The 15,211-nt window shown below is 35.5% G+C and overlaps 3 protein-coding genes across 3 annotated transcripts; 1 reads left to right on the top strand and 2 right to left on the bottom strand.

Moving 5' to 3' along the window:
- The first annotated feature begins 9 nt into the window (after window positions 1-9).
- Window positions 10-6,649, top strand: LOC126868944 (uncharacterized). The gene has a single exon (XM_050624971.1). The coding sequence runs from the start codon at window positions 10-12 to the stop codon at window positions 526-528; it is 519 nt and encodes a 172-aa protein (XP_050480928.1). The 3' UTR covers window positions 529-6,649.
- A 2,275-nt stretch (window positions 6,650-8,924) lies between these two features.
- On the bottom strand, window positions 8,925-13,157 carry LOC126868948 (mitochondrial fission 1 protein). Its single transcript, XM_050624979.1, has 4 exons — window positions 12,918-13,157; window positions 12,265-12,474; window positions 12,079-12,184; window positions 8,925-11,294 (listed from the first exon to the last, which is right to left on the bottom strand). Exons 1-4 carry the CDS (start codon window positions 12,960-12,962, stop codon window positions 11,203-11,205), a joined length of 453 nt encoding a protein of 150 aa, XP_050480936.1. The 5' UTR covers window positions 12,963-13,157; the 3' UTR covers window positions 8,925-11,202.
- Window positions 13,158-13,590: 433 nt separating this feature from the next.
- LOC126868943 (dTTP/UTP pyrophosphatase) lies at window positions 13,591-14,952 on the bottom strand. Its single transcript, XM_050624969.1, has 4 exons — window positions 14,589-14,952; window positions 14,105-14,346; window positions 13,881-14,027; window positions 13,591-13,799 (listed from the first exon to the last, which is right to left on the bottom strand). The coding sequence occupies exons 1-4, from the start codon at window positions 14,676-14,678 to the stop codon at window positions 13,661-13,663; spliced, it is 618 nt and encodes a 205-aa protein (XP_050480926.1). The 5' UTR covers window positions 14,679-14,952; the 3' UTR covers window positions 13,591-13,660.
- Window positions 14,953-15,211: the final 259 nt, after the last annotated feature.

Raw genomic sequence — 15,211 nt, 5'->3', positions numbered from 1 at the left:
GCGCGTCAAATGCGCCGTCCGGGAACGCTGCCCAATTCCGGCACGTCCGGACATCGTGCTGCCGCCGCTATAGAGGACGGCTCCACGCCATTGAGCGTCGCCGGCGATAATTGCTCGTCGACCGGCGCCAGGTTACATTACTCCAATCACTCTTTACGCCGCACGCCGCAACCGCCCCATCTGCCACCTCGCGACACCGACAGCTCCTCGGAAAGAACGCAGAACGACTCGAGGCTTCAAAACGGTATACCCGGACACCATCGTGCGCCTCCGCCCCTTCCTTCCAGACACCAATCGTCCTGCAGCCAATCTTCCTACCCTACCCTGCCTATGAACGGCCACGCGACTCATCAGTTCCATCATTTCCCACGCGAGAAAGACAGATCGTCGGCTCGCGAGAGGAGTCGCGATCGGGACGTAGGCCTGCAATCCGTCCCTCATCGGTCCGACAAGCACCGAGATCTTCAGATGGAGATGGAGATACGCGACGGGCTGGACATGGGCGAAATAGGAACTTATCGAGCGTAAAGATACGCAGCACGAAAACGGGAACAAGGTGAACTCGTTTCGGAGAAGGCCAAAGCGCGGATAGGCCGAGCGAATTGAATCGAAGACTGAATTCGAACGTCGAATAGAGACTATCTGGCGGGTGAACGAGATTCAAATAGACCGCAGTTTACGCGTCTCCGTCCGATTTTCGCGCACGCACGTGATACGGTCGAAGAGGCAAAGATGCATCGAAGCGTTAGCCAGCAAACGATATCGATGCAATCGCGATGGAATTGGCCAACTCACGACTAAATCAAATCGAAGACTGATTACGACGGACATCGGTGAACAATATCGACAAGTAATTAACCGATACCGGTACATTCCAATCACCTGTCTGCCAGTCTTCGCTGGGATCGGCCAACACCAATTTCAATCAAATTACAACGTTTTGGTCGATGCAGTTTCTCTGAACGTCGATTGTATCGCGTCGTTGTAACGGCTCAACGAGAAATCTCCAATTTTTGCTGCAAAGAACAACCGAAAGGAACGTATAGAAAGATACGCGAGTTATTTTAACGGAAACGATGCTTCGCGTCAGGAATACGAAGAACAAGAGTATATCCGATGGAAATAAGAAGAGAAAGGAGGATTAATCGCGCATGCGAATCAAACGAAAGAGTCGATAATGAAAACGTCACGATGCCGAAGAAAATTGGTCGATAGGAAGAAAGGCCGACCGGCTATCGAGAATTATCAGAAGGTATCGATACGTTTCGTTAGACGTGGACGTTACGTTCGCCTCACGATAGTTCAGTGACTCTAAGAGCGCTCCAAGGACTTCACGGTAAAAGGAAACCGACTCTACGAGGCAAGATGGATCAGATTGAAACGCGCGCGTGTGAAACGTCCGTGAAGAACTGTGTCGAAAAGACCGACGGAAGACGAGTTCAGTGTACGTTACCGCAATGGTTTTACGCGCAACTATAGAACGGTCGTCTTCGTCGTGAACAGAAAGAAAATCGCATGTTCGACACATCGATGACTTTGAAGATCTTTCGCGAAGAATTCGTAAAGGCGAAAGCAGAAGAGAAGAAGGTTGAAGGAAGATGAAAGTTCCAGACGAACTTGCTGAGAACGACGTTCGACGAACGTGCCAATGTTCGAACCGTAAAAGCACCTCGTTTGTAAACGTAATTCTGAAAAGTTCGTAGAGCGAAACAACCGAATCGAAATCCAAAGAAACGAGACTCGTCGGTTACGCTCCCTTCTCGTCGCTGTCGCTCGCGAACGATCCGACGAAATCATTTCGGGAATCATACCGCGCTCATGGTGAGAATCGCGGTGAATTTTCAAGCGCCTTAGAAAGCGAATAACTTGAGAAGAAAGACGCCGAGTCGTATTCGGAATGCTCTACTAAGCGTTTCGATCATTCGTTGTATCGTATATGCCCGGCTGGTATCATACGTTATACGTATGTATCATATATTTCGTATTTATTGGCGTGGTTTTAGATAACTTTATATCTATCTTTGTATTTTCTGTATTATTTAAGGAAACAACCGACTGCTTTTTTACATTTCCTTGAGATTTGTACATTTTTTCTCCCAGAAGAGTCGAGCTGATTAACCTTGTAAATTATTGTAAAGATATTTTTTAAATTTAGTCGTGTACAAAGAAAAAATGTACGAATTTGTAATAGAACACCTATTTTCTGAGTACGATTCGTAATAAATGAACGCTCGCACGAAACTCCGCTGCATGTGCTCGTGTACTTTCAGATATAATAAAAAGTCGACCGCTTAATTATACCTAAACCGTGAAATATCACAACAAAGGACGGTCTCAAGTTCACAACCTACGTGATGAAATCAAAGGAACCTTCAAGATCGAAAGTAACTTGGACGAAGTTGACTACCGAGAATAATCGCTCGACTGGAATATTCTCCTTCGCGAATCTGGAACATAAATGTATAACGAACTTTCTTGGACCGGAAGGAACTTTCGTGAAACTGGAACTTGATTGTGAACTTAGGCTTCAACTATTCAGGACGACAACACTGTCTCACGCTCTTTCGGATCGCCATCCAATTGTACTTAAAACAAGCGCTTGAAACAATTTTCTATTTAAGTCCGTGTGTCTTTGACTCGTACTACCGTTATTATTCTATTCTCTACTTCTAAAGAAAAGTTTGAACTGCAGAACAGAAGAAATTTCTATGTTAATTTCCATGCGTTTCATTCGATAGAACGTACATTTCGCTTATTCGTTTCAACCTCGCTCCGGTTCAACAACGAGTCGACGTTCTAGTTGATAGCTAAAGCTACACGTATGCTGTCGAACGTTCATCGAAAGATCCTTCGATTTTCTGGCATCGGACAATGGCTGCATTAACAAATCGAACTATTAGAAGACGCTTTCATTTGTGGAGAATAAAATGTGTATCGTAAGAGATGTATTCTCGTTCGACGTAGAATCGTAACTATATATAGTATATTTTAATGGAGCGAATTTTATTTTCCAAACGAAGCGTGAATATGTAGACGCGTGACATAGTTCAACGAACCGTACAAGTCGTAGGTATTCGATCGTTAAAATTTAAGAATTAATTTGTAGCGTCTCGTCGATGCAGATACGTATATCATTGCCAACGTCGAAATTCCTGCTATAAAGATTACCGTTCGAAGCTGCTGTATCGCTAATCAAAGTGTCTCGACAGCCTGTAAGCTTCCCTGGCTGCTAAACTTTTGCTTTTTAAACTCACTATTTCACTGCGACGACCAGAAAAAAAAGAGGAGAAAGGGAAAAAGGCAAGGAAATACCTCAGAGTGTAAAGAATTTTACGATAAAGCTAGAAATTTCGGTTGTCGTGCAATGCTGTACCCGTCGTGAAAATCGATTGGCAAGACACGATACCTATACACGATTCTGGTCGCCCGGCCAGCTGTTAACCGACTAGAAGCAAAAACTTATCAACGTATTGAAACGTATTTTACGATTTACGTGTACTCGTACTTTAACCGCGATCGTTTCACCGCCAACTCGATAGCGATCGAAGCTCGAGCAGACTTTTCCGTTGTTATTCAGAACCGTGTACATTTCAGAATAGCTGGCGGTCGTTTTTATCCTACTGGGACATAGGTGGACATTAAAGGTGTAGGGTGTTCGGTATCTCGATGCAAAATTATTGGTTCCGTGTAGATACGGAATATCGTGAACAATGATAGGCCGCGGTGAGACAGAGCCACAGGCATTGAAAAACGATCGTAAGCTAACGATATTCGAACAGCTCCCGATTTCTTTTCGGACACGTTCGTTCGTCCGCTGGTTTTTAGAATCAAACTCAAAAGTATAAAAGAATATCTGCGATATTATATATCTCGAGATTGTAAATAACATTACCTATATCGTTTACAAAGATTTCCTTTGGTTGTAACAGGTGTATATGCATTTTTCACGCGGTCGGAATACAGTGTATCTTCGTCAAGTACAGAGTATCATTCGGATAACTCAGTTTACTGGTATTTCCTCGTCTCGGGTTTGTCGCTGCCTCGCCGTTTGCTAATTACGCGACTGCAATTACGTGACTACAATACGATAAAAACAGCTTATCGGTATTCGATCGAACGTTGTCAGAAACGTCGTTCTAATTTCTAAAGTCAAACTTTCGACGAGAAAAACCACGATCCATAGTTCGGCTCGTTATCGAAAGTAACCGACATTCCGTGACTGAGAGACGTCTTAAATTCGTCCCTCGATACCATCAAAATCCTGTTTCAAACAGCACGAACGATATCTCTCTTTCGATCGGCCAACCAACAACGTTAAGCATTCTCGTTGGTGACACGATACTCGAGACATTCTTTATCCAGTTCGAGTCTACGCAAACTTTTTCCTATTCAGGATATAAAACGGAAAAGAAATGCCAACTTTGAGATAATAATCGATAACTATATATATATAATGCTCTCTAAAGTAAGCGAGCAAACTTTTTGGTCGACGCTCGTATACTAAAATTAATAATTCGTGTCAACAATTTCAGTTGCTGACGTTAAAAAACACATTTCGTCTCTTACGAAAACACAGAAAGGCAAATTTATGATAAGATACATGCAATGAATGAATTTTACGTTATGGGACGGAAAAACGCTATACTGACATTTACAACCGATAGACGGGCTCGTCGAGAGTGAAATTACTTAAAATCTCGTTATAATAACATGGGTAGCGTGAAAGAACATAGAAATCGTACAAAAGATATATTTAGCCGGTTTAGCTAGTCTAGTTGATTGCACATTGTACGCGGTTTTGCGCATGTGTATCGCGCTGCAACTCGGCGGAGCTCGGTTGGAAAAGATGAGAAGCTCGCGCGACGAGATTATTTTTCCGGCCGAGTGTACCCTGTGGAATTCCACGGTCACCCCGGTCGAGAAAGGTGACTGCACCTTGAATCGGCTCTCGCGCGCGGATCCCAACCGTGGAGAAGCTAAATTCCAGTTCAGGCCTTTGAACGAGCTTCGATTCCGGAATAGGTTTCGAGCAGCCATTCGCCAGCTATTGTTTCGAAGAAGAACGAGAAAGTCCTGTGCGCGTTTCCTAATCGCTGGTTTTCATGCGGGAATACGCGCGTGCAAATTCCCTATTTAAGATTTTTTTACTTCAAACGGACATTTTGAAAGAACTTTACTTCTTCGGACGTGTCACTCTAAATTGACGATATTTAATAATTTCGTTTTAGGAATCATCGAGCATTCGTCGAAAATCCGTAATCGGATAGCGATAATACATCGATAGGCGCGCGGTACAATCAGCTGCGTCGATGCTGGTAAATGGAAAGAGCAATTCAAACAGTTCAGCATTCAACGCTTCATTCAGAATTGAACAAACTTTGTCCGACAGAATATGTCAGTATAGTATCTGTGTTCGCAACAAGTAGCTTTTAAAAATTCAGTATCTATCCGGTACATGTCAGTCTGACCCATCCGTTTCGATCGCACTATCGTGTTTGGGAAAGTTTTCATTCATAAACGTCAGTGAAAAACATTTATTAACTCGAAAATGGATTAACACGCGTGTACGTAGTATTTTACATTTTGTTTGTTGGGAACGTTAAATCGATGACTGTTAAAGGATTCCCAATTCTGTACACGAGAGAGAAAAAATTGCTCACCGATATGAGTACCTGATACGTTTCATATTTCGTTTAATCGCGACCGGTATCCATTTGCTTTAACTTGCGACAAAATGGTAAAAATGATTAAGCAATTCGAAAAATTATCCCATAGATTTCGTTGAACTAATAATCTAAAATTACAAACGTTTCGCTTCTACAACCGAAGACAATTGAATTAAGCGCATGGATTAAATTATCAGGCGATAATTCTATATTCTCGAATAGTCGAGATTAAGTAACGGATATATTAAATTTTGTATTTTGTAAAACGAACGTATATGTCATATACTTCGTTCTATTATGCTAGAACAAACATTTATCAAACTAATCGGCTTCGATTCTCTTGCGTGATCCTTTAAATTATAAATTTAAATATGATACTAGAAATCGAGTGCCATTGCAATTTACCAACGTATTCGAAACATACGTTTCGTAGATTACCAGTCTTTCGTACTATTCTATATTTTTTTTTACCTACTAATTTATTTATTCTAATTAAAATTTTTTATCTTATAATAAATTGGTATTTTTTTGTTGCAATATATATTTCTTTTAACGTAACCATTTAAATCTCCAACGTAATTACTAAAATTTCGACTATTTCTTCAAAAATATGTTCGATCGATGTCTCGAGAAGCGTTATGATCAGTTGTTCGCTGTTATAAATCAGCAATTAAATGCTAATGTGTCTCCGGAAATATTGACCATCTTAAAACTTTATTTTATTAAGACGGAACGGACGATAGAAATATAAAAGAAAAAGATATGCGTATACAAAACCTCGATCAAGACGTGTTTTCAACAAGTGGTTAAAAGATAATTGAAAACGGAATAAGTAATCAAAGTTGCGGCATATTTTACGAAGCAACCTAATGTCTGTAATAAAATATTCATAAGCATCTATTATGCGGACATGCGTACTTTAAGAAACTATTTTTTTTTTTTTTTTTTTTTTTTTTTTTTTTTTTTTTTTTTTTTTTTTTTTTGTAGAAACGTTCGTATTTTAATTTTCGTACTTAATCTGGAATCCGTGCCAATCGAGTACAGATCGCCTTTACACGTACACACACAAAAGTAGATATAAAATTTATCTCGAGGCAAGAGCCTTTGATATTTAAGATTTTACAAAGATTTTCTTCCGTTATATCCTAACGGGAAAATAGCATTTTTAGTTGAAGCAACAATAAAGATAAATGAAGTTTACACGAAAAACCGGCAAGTTATATCGTTTTGCTCCGTTCGCTTTCAATTTTGTATCATCACTGTACTGCCACTTAACCGGAATATCCGACACCCTCTGTGTTCATAAGAATCATCGTTCCGTGACATTTTAGAAATAATTTTAACGCGAAATCGAATCGCCATTGTCATTCGAACGTAAACAGAATCTTGAGCGTCGACTGTTTCTCGTTATTCATTGTCGATTCTCGTCTGAGAAATCAAGAGATTAAATACGAAAAACAGCAAATCGAAGGTGATTTGCGTTCGAACTGTCAAATGGATCGTCATACCCGTTAGATCCATATAAAAGCGATCAACCGTGAGTAACGATGCATCTAGTTTCGTAAGTTGGACGCTTTCCAAAATACTCGCACAAATCTTATCGCGCGTAGCTTTTCAGTGGTTGAAGTTCGCTAACACCGGTAAAAGAGTATCGTATCGAGAAATCGGCATGAACACGTTCACCGTTGATCAATTTCCATTGTCGATGCCACTGTTCGCCAAATTATAATCTTACGTCATAAAATTATATCTTCCTTTCGTACAAAATTTTGCATACGCATTGCGAAGAACTCCATGCCGATTTGAATCCGAGACATGATCTGTGAGCGTGTTAAACCGTTGTTTTTTACCTGATTCGTAATCATTTTCCCTTTATACCTAATATCGGATATATATGTCTACATCACTTTGGCGGAATAATATTTATCTCGAATGTTCTTTTCTATATGTCGAGCGCATTATTATCTAACATTTATTTACGTACTGAAATTCGTTTGAGCGCGATATGTGAAACGTATAGAATCGCGAATGTGAATCTTATCGATCGTCTCCGTTATCGAAAATGTAGTAAAAATTCGTTCATAAATTCGTGAAATTTCTTCGCAAAGATCGCGTAACAGGCGTGGAAGAAATGACGAAACGTGTTCGCAAAACGTCCCTAACGTCTGTTCTGTACGAGGGAGAAACTGCTGATATCCTATCCAATGTATTCCGACGGAATGGTCGGGATCGAATTCAAGTAACTCAAAAATTAATGTAGTGGTAAGCCAGCATTAAATATATCAGATCTTATTTTTTAAGCAACGCAAGAGTTTGCGGGCGCATAGGTGTGACGCCTTGAGAGCGAATGTAAGAAAACACAGGGAATCGATGTCTGAATTTCATTCCTTGACACTGTTCACCTGTGTTTTCCACGATCGAATCTGCGAATGCATTGGAAGAACCCTAAGTAGAATGTCCGATTGTAATTAAATATATTGTAAATGTCGGGTCAAATGTCGTAGATAGACGGGGAAATATGTAGAAAAACAGAGTATTACTCTATCATGATAAAAAAAAAAAAGAAAAAAATGGGCGAAGAAAATTGTATATTTTAGGATATGGCTGTTGTGTTAAGCAGAAAGAAGAAATAATTACGTAAACGAATTGCGTCGCATCGTATCGTGTTGCTAGTCAATCGACACGTGTTGAAAAATAAAGACGAATAAACGACGATTCGGCGAGAGTGGTGTAAAGAGCAAGATCGAGTAAGTTAATCATCTCAGAAATATTAAATTATTGTACAAAATTTAATGCCGATAGTTTGTAAGGCCTATCGTTTTACTTGTACGAGATCCATTTATGTTTATAACGTACGATCTATTCGATACTATCGTGCTAAGTTGAATGGCGCGTAAACTCGTATCTATGCACACGATTTATTCACGTTCCTTTCGCGTACGAGAGACAAGCTGGAGTTCTGACTGGTTCCCAAGTTTCTTTAACTATCCTACGCATTATGATTCCGATTCAACAAACGCAGATAATATAATATTTGAAACAGAATGTACTTTGAATTATAATTTGACGATAATTTATCCATATTTTATATCTAACATGGTGTTGAAACAGCGAATAGGTAAAGTTGACTTAAGTAGCTTTTAAAAAATCGTAAAACAGGATTATATCAATGTATTTTATACCGACCATTTTTTAACAATCACGATCGGTGACAATATTTCCACCAAATACCAAATTCTTTTTCCTTTCTTCTCTCTCTTTTTCTTTTTTTTTTTTTTTTTTTTTTTTTTTTTTTTAATACGTAAATAGATAAATTTTGACTATATTTAGCAAGATTTCTTCAAGTACATCTTCGTATAAACATTCGTAAATACTTTTTATACACCAAGATGGTATTATCATTAAAATCGCAATTAATAGCATTAAAGGAAGATGTAATACACTGGAACAAGTAAGAACTCTCGCTAGTTTATCTATGCAGTAGCGGCTGACTTCGATGTCCATCCCAATTCTTCGACCACGTGCACTCTGAATCGTTTCCAATTTCAAACAGAAAAGACTAAAGGACTCGCGAGGCTTCACGAAACTGTCAACATGGGAAGGAAGGAGCGAGGAAACGCGTTAGAGGATCAGCCGGCAAACGAAATCTAACATGCACGCGGACACACTGTACATTCGTGTAAAGCATAGCGGAGCCTTATTGAGAAAGCAATATGCATCCTTTAAAAAAAACTGCTTAAAGTATTTTCAAGCTGCTAATTCTACTTGAATAATTAATTCCTATGCTAAGTAATATCGAGGCAATCTGGATTCTCGAAAAATGGAGATCGTCTTCTGCGGCTTCGTCATCGCGAACCTCACTGAAGAAGATCACCTTTTTGGAGGACCACCGATGTAACCCACGGATAGCACTTCAAACTTTATACGTACATTCTCTTTTTCACAGCCAACTGGTCGCTTCGATCGTTCACACTGCCACCTAATTTTTTCACTATTTATGTATTTACTTTTACAAAAAATTACCAAATTTTATATTTCTTTTCGAACGTACCAAACGAAAATTATATCATATCGCGCAATATAATATTTGCATACATATACATATTTTTCGCTACCGTGGGCGGCAGTCAGAGCCCTCTCCACCCCGTATGTAAATACACTACCGAAAATAGTACGTATAAAAATTATTCATCGCCTATACGATACAATTTTCTCCTACTTATTGAATCTTTATTAAAGTATATAATAAAAACGTGAGTGCAGTCCCGGTTCCACCAGCTTCCTCTTCACCGCTTTTGCCGCGGCTCAACACCGTCAAACATGTAAATATGTGTCGTGAAAAGACAAAATAAAGAGGAGGCCGAGGGAAACACGACGGTGCTCGAGAAAAATAGTAGCGGCGCTCCATATTTTGGCGTAAAAATTAAGCGAACGTGTAAACTCGTAAAACCAAACGGGGAGAAAGTGGTTTTAGCGAGTCCCTGGGCCATAACATAGGTCACTAAATATAATAATATTATAGGAATATCTCAGCGTTATTTTGTACATAAACAACTTTATCAACGGATATTAAGAAGTCATCAATAAATCTACATATAAAAAGACAATCCGTATAATTTTCTTTTCGATATCTATTCCCCTATTTTATATATTTTCTCAAATATACTCGCTCCATACATCGGATTAATAAAATGAGATCGTTAAAGTGTTAGATTGATCCGTTTTAAACCTATTAAATTTATTAACAAACATATATTGTAGACAAATTGGCATATAGTTTGTGATGTGTCTCATGTGTGAGAATATGTTGATCGTATTATACAAATAATACAATATTTATTTAAATATTTAAGGCATAATGTAGGCATTGGGCATAGTTATGGAATATAGATCAGTGAACATAAGATGTAATATAGACGTAATATATTTATTTCATCAAAGATTTAAGTAACAATACACATAAATAAGACAATACAATACTTTTATTTTTATATACAAAAGCTATGTTTATCTGCACTGCGGTTTCGGCATAAATATATTTTTTTTGACGTACGTGGATTTAAATTAAATAAAACTTTAAATCATTGATACATATATATATATCTTATTTATAAACAACTAAACACAGAACAAAACACGAAACATTCGGAATGTCTTTCTTTTATAAATTAACGTATATATTATTAAAAAATTATTTTTGACAATCTAAAAAGAGGATACATATGATTTTATGATACATGAAAGAGTGTAATTGAGTTTACGAAAATCTAAAAAATAATACACATATATATTTATTACCGTGTATTGCTTATATGACGTATTATTTGCTTTTCTGTAAAAATAAATTTGACATTCTACATTACGAATCGCATTGCAGTTTACTTAATTTGAACACAAGACTATTTCTATTGTCCTGTCTCTTTTTTTTTTTAAATAAAATCTTTGGTGATATTAATTAACAAATTGTATATAACACATTGTACAAAGTAACTATTTCATATCACACAATAGTCATAAGCTTTTTCACGTGAATAAATTAGTTTCTTTTGACCATAGCAAAGCTGAGGCCGAGAATACTTGCAATACCGATAATAACCCCTCCTGCAATGGCCATACCGTATAGACCTTCTGTAAAAAAAAAATCCTCGTAATAATTTAAAAATTAACATTTTTGTCTTTTTTGCTTCATTCATATTACAAAATGCCATAAAGAAAAAGATATGCTTGTGACTAGAATTAAAGTATATGAAACAAACACAAGTTGAATATTGTAAAGGTATTGAAAAAATTTCATATATAATACTACTTTTATTAAACATGTAAAATATACACATAGAAAGAGTAGCAAACACAATTTTCTAGTATTAACACGAAGAGCTAATATAATTATATTAATAAGGAAAGGTCAACAGTGTGAAATGAATACTCCTAATAAAATTGTATTAAGACCTATGTGATAAATACTGCTATCATTTTAGAAGTACGCAAGTCCGTTCTTTATTCGTTTCATTAAAATAATTCGGATCAAAGATATGCAAAATGCAATTTCTATATCATTTAATATAAACATGTATACATATATACACAGGTACAGAGCATTTGTACTTTCCTAGTATAGAGAACATAATGAAATTATCATGTTAGTAATGTGCAGACTTCTTGATTCATTCATGATATAACATCTAAGTTATTTACAGGTATAAGATTTTAAATGAAATTAATATCAGTTAACTTTGACTAAAGGAAATGTAATAACTACTAACCCATGAAAGTATTACTATTGTAAAAAATAAAAATAAAATGATTGATTTATACTACATGCTGACTGTAAAAGCATCAAACTGACGACGAAGCATCAAACGAATAACAAACTTTATCTGTCTAAAGCAATAATAATTTATAAAAAAGAAACCTTTTTCCATTTTTTTCTTGATCAATGTTTCCAGATGTTGTACTTGTTGATTTCCAGGTTCAACTTGAAGAAACGATCTGACATATGCTAAAGCTTTCGTATATTCCTATAAAGAAAATAAATAAATACTAATTAAACAGTGCTGTTTATTTTGAAAAATTTCAGCAGGCTCGTAAAAGTCCATACCTTTATTCTAGCATTTCCAATAGCTAAATAATAGAGACAATCTCGTTTCTCACTATCGTTATGATTGCAATATAAATCTTCCAATAACATTATTCCCTTTCTGATGTCTGCAGGATATTTGCTTCTAACAAGACACCAAGCATATTCAAATTGTGCTTTCTGTGTTATAACAGATGAACGTAATTGTTCGTTATATATACGTTCAAATTTCTGAAACAGAAAAATCATTTTTTAATCTCTCGGTTTATGATGTAATACTTTTGTGTATCTCTGAAGTATGAGTAACCGATGAATAATGTTGTCATTTTATTTTGATTAGAGCTTAATATATAGACTTATTACAAGCTTCGTACAAAGACATTATGTATTAAATATAATTGCAAAATTCCTTAGAAAGCCTACCATAATTTTATATCAAAAGAAAAATGAATAGAAATCACATAACCTTTATTGCTATATAGACACATTCAGTATAAGCAAATGGAAATTTTATTTTGCAAATTTAATAATCAAATATTTAAAAATATTTCATACTACATAGATTAATTATATATTATTATATTACTTATTATATATTTAAAATATGTGATTGAAACATTAAGGAGTCGACAAGTAAGAATGGTTTTCGTGTATTCTTTATTAAAAGAGTGTACCTTTAAATCATCAGAAGAAACAACCTCTTCAAGAACGTCCTCCATCTTCTAATACAAATTCGCAAGAAAACTACGAAAAACAATTTATCCTGTTCTAAATTCTACCTTAAAAGCAAAGAACTCATTACAAAACTACCAACTTCGGTCCGGCAATTGAGCTGTCAAAGGCAAAGAAACAAGCAAGTTCACATATGCGCTTCTACTTACAGTCACTACTTATTGGTAAGAATAGCAAGGCGCCATTATATGTATGGTTTAAACGACCATAAAGATATACATGTATATTGGACTTTGTTCTTTTAACAAAATCATTTTGATTTTATGATGTTGGCAGTGCCAAACTAAACCAAACGTCTCTAGATTAAAAAATACAACTTTTCGCTTAACACAATAAGTATATGTTTAATCTTAAAATAAAGGAAAGAAAAAGTTCGTTTAATCATGCGCTGTGGTGGTAACTCACAAATATTAACAATTGATTTAAAAATAAATAAATTAATCTATTTTTCATAAGTTATACGTAAAAAATGTTTCATGTAAAAAATAAAAAATGATATAAAAAGAAATATACGCTGCTGCAGCAGATAAAATCCTAATGTATATTTTGTGTTAAAATTAATATAAATAAGAAAATGGAAGACTGAGCGAAAGAAGATACAAATAACACAAACTATCCTGTTTTTCAAACATTTATTATGAAATCAATTACTCGTAGTTCATTAACAATATGTATTTTTTTCATGTTAGTTATTACCAAACATTTCGTTTAATCGTTTTGTCAATGAATACAATGGCAAGCCCATTACTGTATAAAAATCACCGTCTATTTTTTCAATTAAACAACCGCCAAGACCTTGTACGCCGTAACCTCCAGCTTTATCTCTGCAAAAAAAGAAACAATTAGCAATATTTTCACATTATTAAGATTATAACATTTACAAAAAGATGAAATATTTTACTCACAGTGGTTCTCCTGATTTTATATATGCCCATATCTGTTCTTCCGATATGTCACCAAATTTTACTTTTGTAGATTCATAAAAATTGACTTCTTTCTTTGGCGTTTTTAAACATACTCCGGTATAAACTATGTGTTCCTTATTTGCTAAACTAAAATCATATTTTTACTTAAATTAAGTTGACGTTAATATTACTTATGTATAAAGTAATATATAGTTATATTTTACCTTGATAACATTTCAAATGCATGTAAGTTATTCTTTGGTTTACCATAAATGACATCACCCATTGTAACCAAAGTATCTGCACCAATTATTAAGGAAGGTGGTGTTACATCTTCCTTTAATCTATCATATACTTCTTGCACTTTATATTTTGCCAAGTCTTGTACATAGTCACCAGAATTTTTATATGCCGATCTATCTAAATTTTCATCATACGTAGATGATACTACTTCTATATTTATACCCTAACATACAAAATAGATATATCATGTACTACAGTACTAGTATAGTTATATTAGTATAGTTATAGTACTGTCGCAAATTAGTAATATTTAATTATATGTATATTAAGGCTTATGACAAATTAGACTTATGTAAAGTTTGCTTTTTTAAATAGGTTATTATGTCATTTACTAAGGTTACAATAATACATAAATATTTTCTGATATTATAGTAACTGTGTTTATGAATGTTATAAAGAAGTTACCAATTGCTTCATTATTTCATATCGTCTAGGAGATCCACTGGCTAATACAACTCTACCTGCTGTCAAGACTTGCACTACTTGTTCAAACATTATTTTTTCTTTTCAGATTGCATTAATGAAGTAGCTTTAGGAATAAAGTCTCGCAAAAGTTCAATATTAAGGTTTCCTATGTAATCTTTCTATCTATATCTTTTTATCATGTTTAAGAATACAAATTAATTTATTATTCAATCAAGATGATTATATAATCACTCATAAGGTACAGAATACAGAATACATAGGCCTATCATTGTATGGGTCAACCGACGAGGTACAATTCACAGATTACAGACGTACAGAACTGTCCTTACAATTAGTCAATGCTGTCACATTATTGTTACATGATAAGATAAATACAATGTTTCCAGATGTCGCTAGTTACGAAGTTTTCTGCTAACGAGTTTAATACTCCATAGGAAACTATTTGGCATTTTGAGTTGAAAGGAACATTTTATTTTTCACTGTAACAAATCAGATTTAATTTTCGATTTTAAGATCTTTATTTCTTTATCTATTTTAATATGATTACAGAGATTACGTCTATCACTTATCTAAGTTTGGTTTAGTAGTATTTATATATATAT

Source organism: Bombus huntii, chromosome 8, assembly GCF_024542735.1.
Source record: "Bombus huntii isolate Logan2020A chromosome 8, iyBomHunt1.1, whole genome shotgun sequence".
NCBI lineage: Eukaryota > Metazoa > Arthropoda > Insecta > Hymenoptera > Apidae > Bombus > Bombus huntii.
The sequence above is the reverse complement of the archived record's forward strand: the minus strand, read 5'-3'. Positions and strand labels throughout refer to the sequence as shown.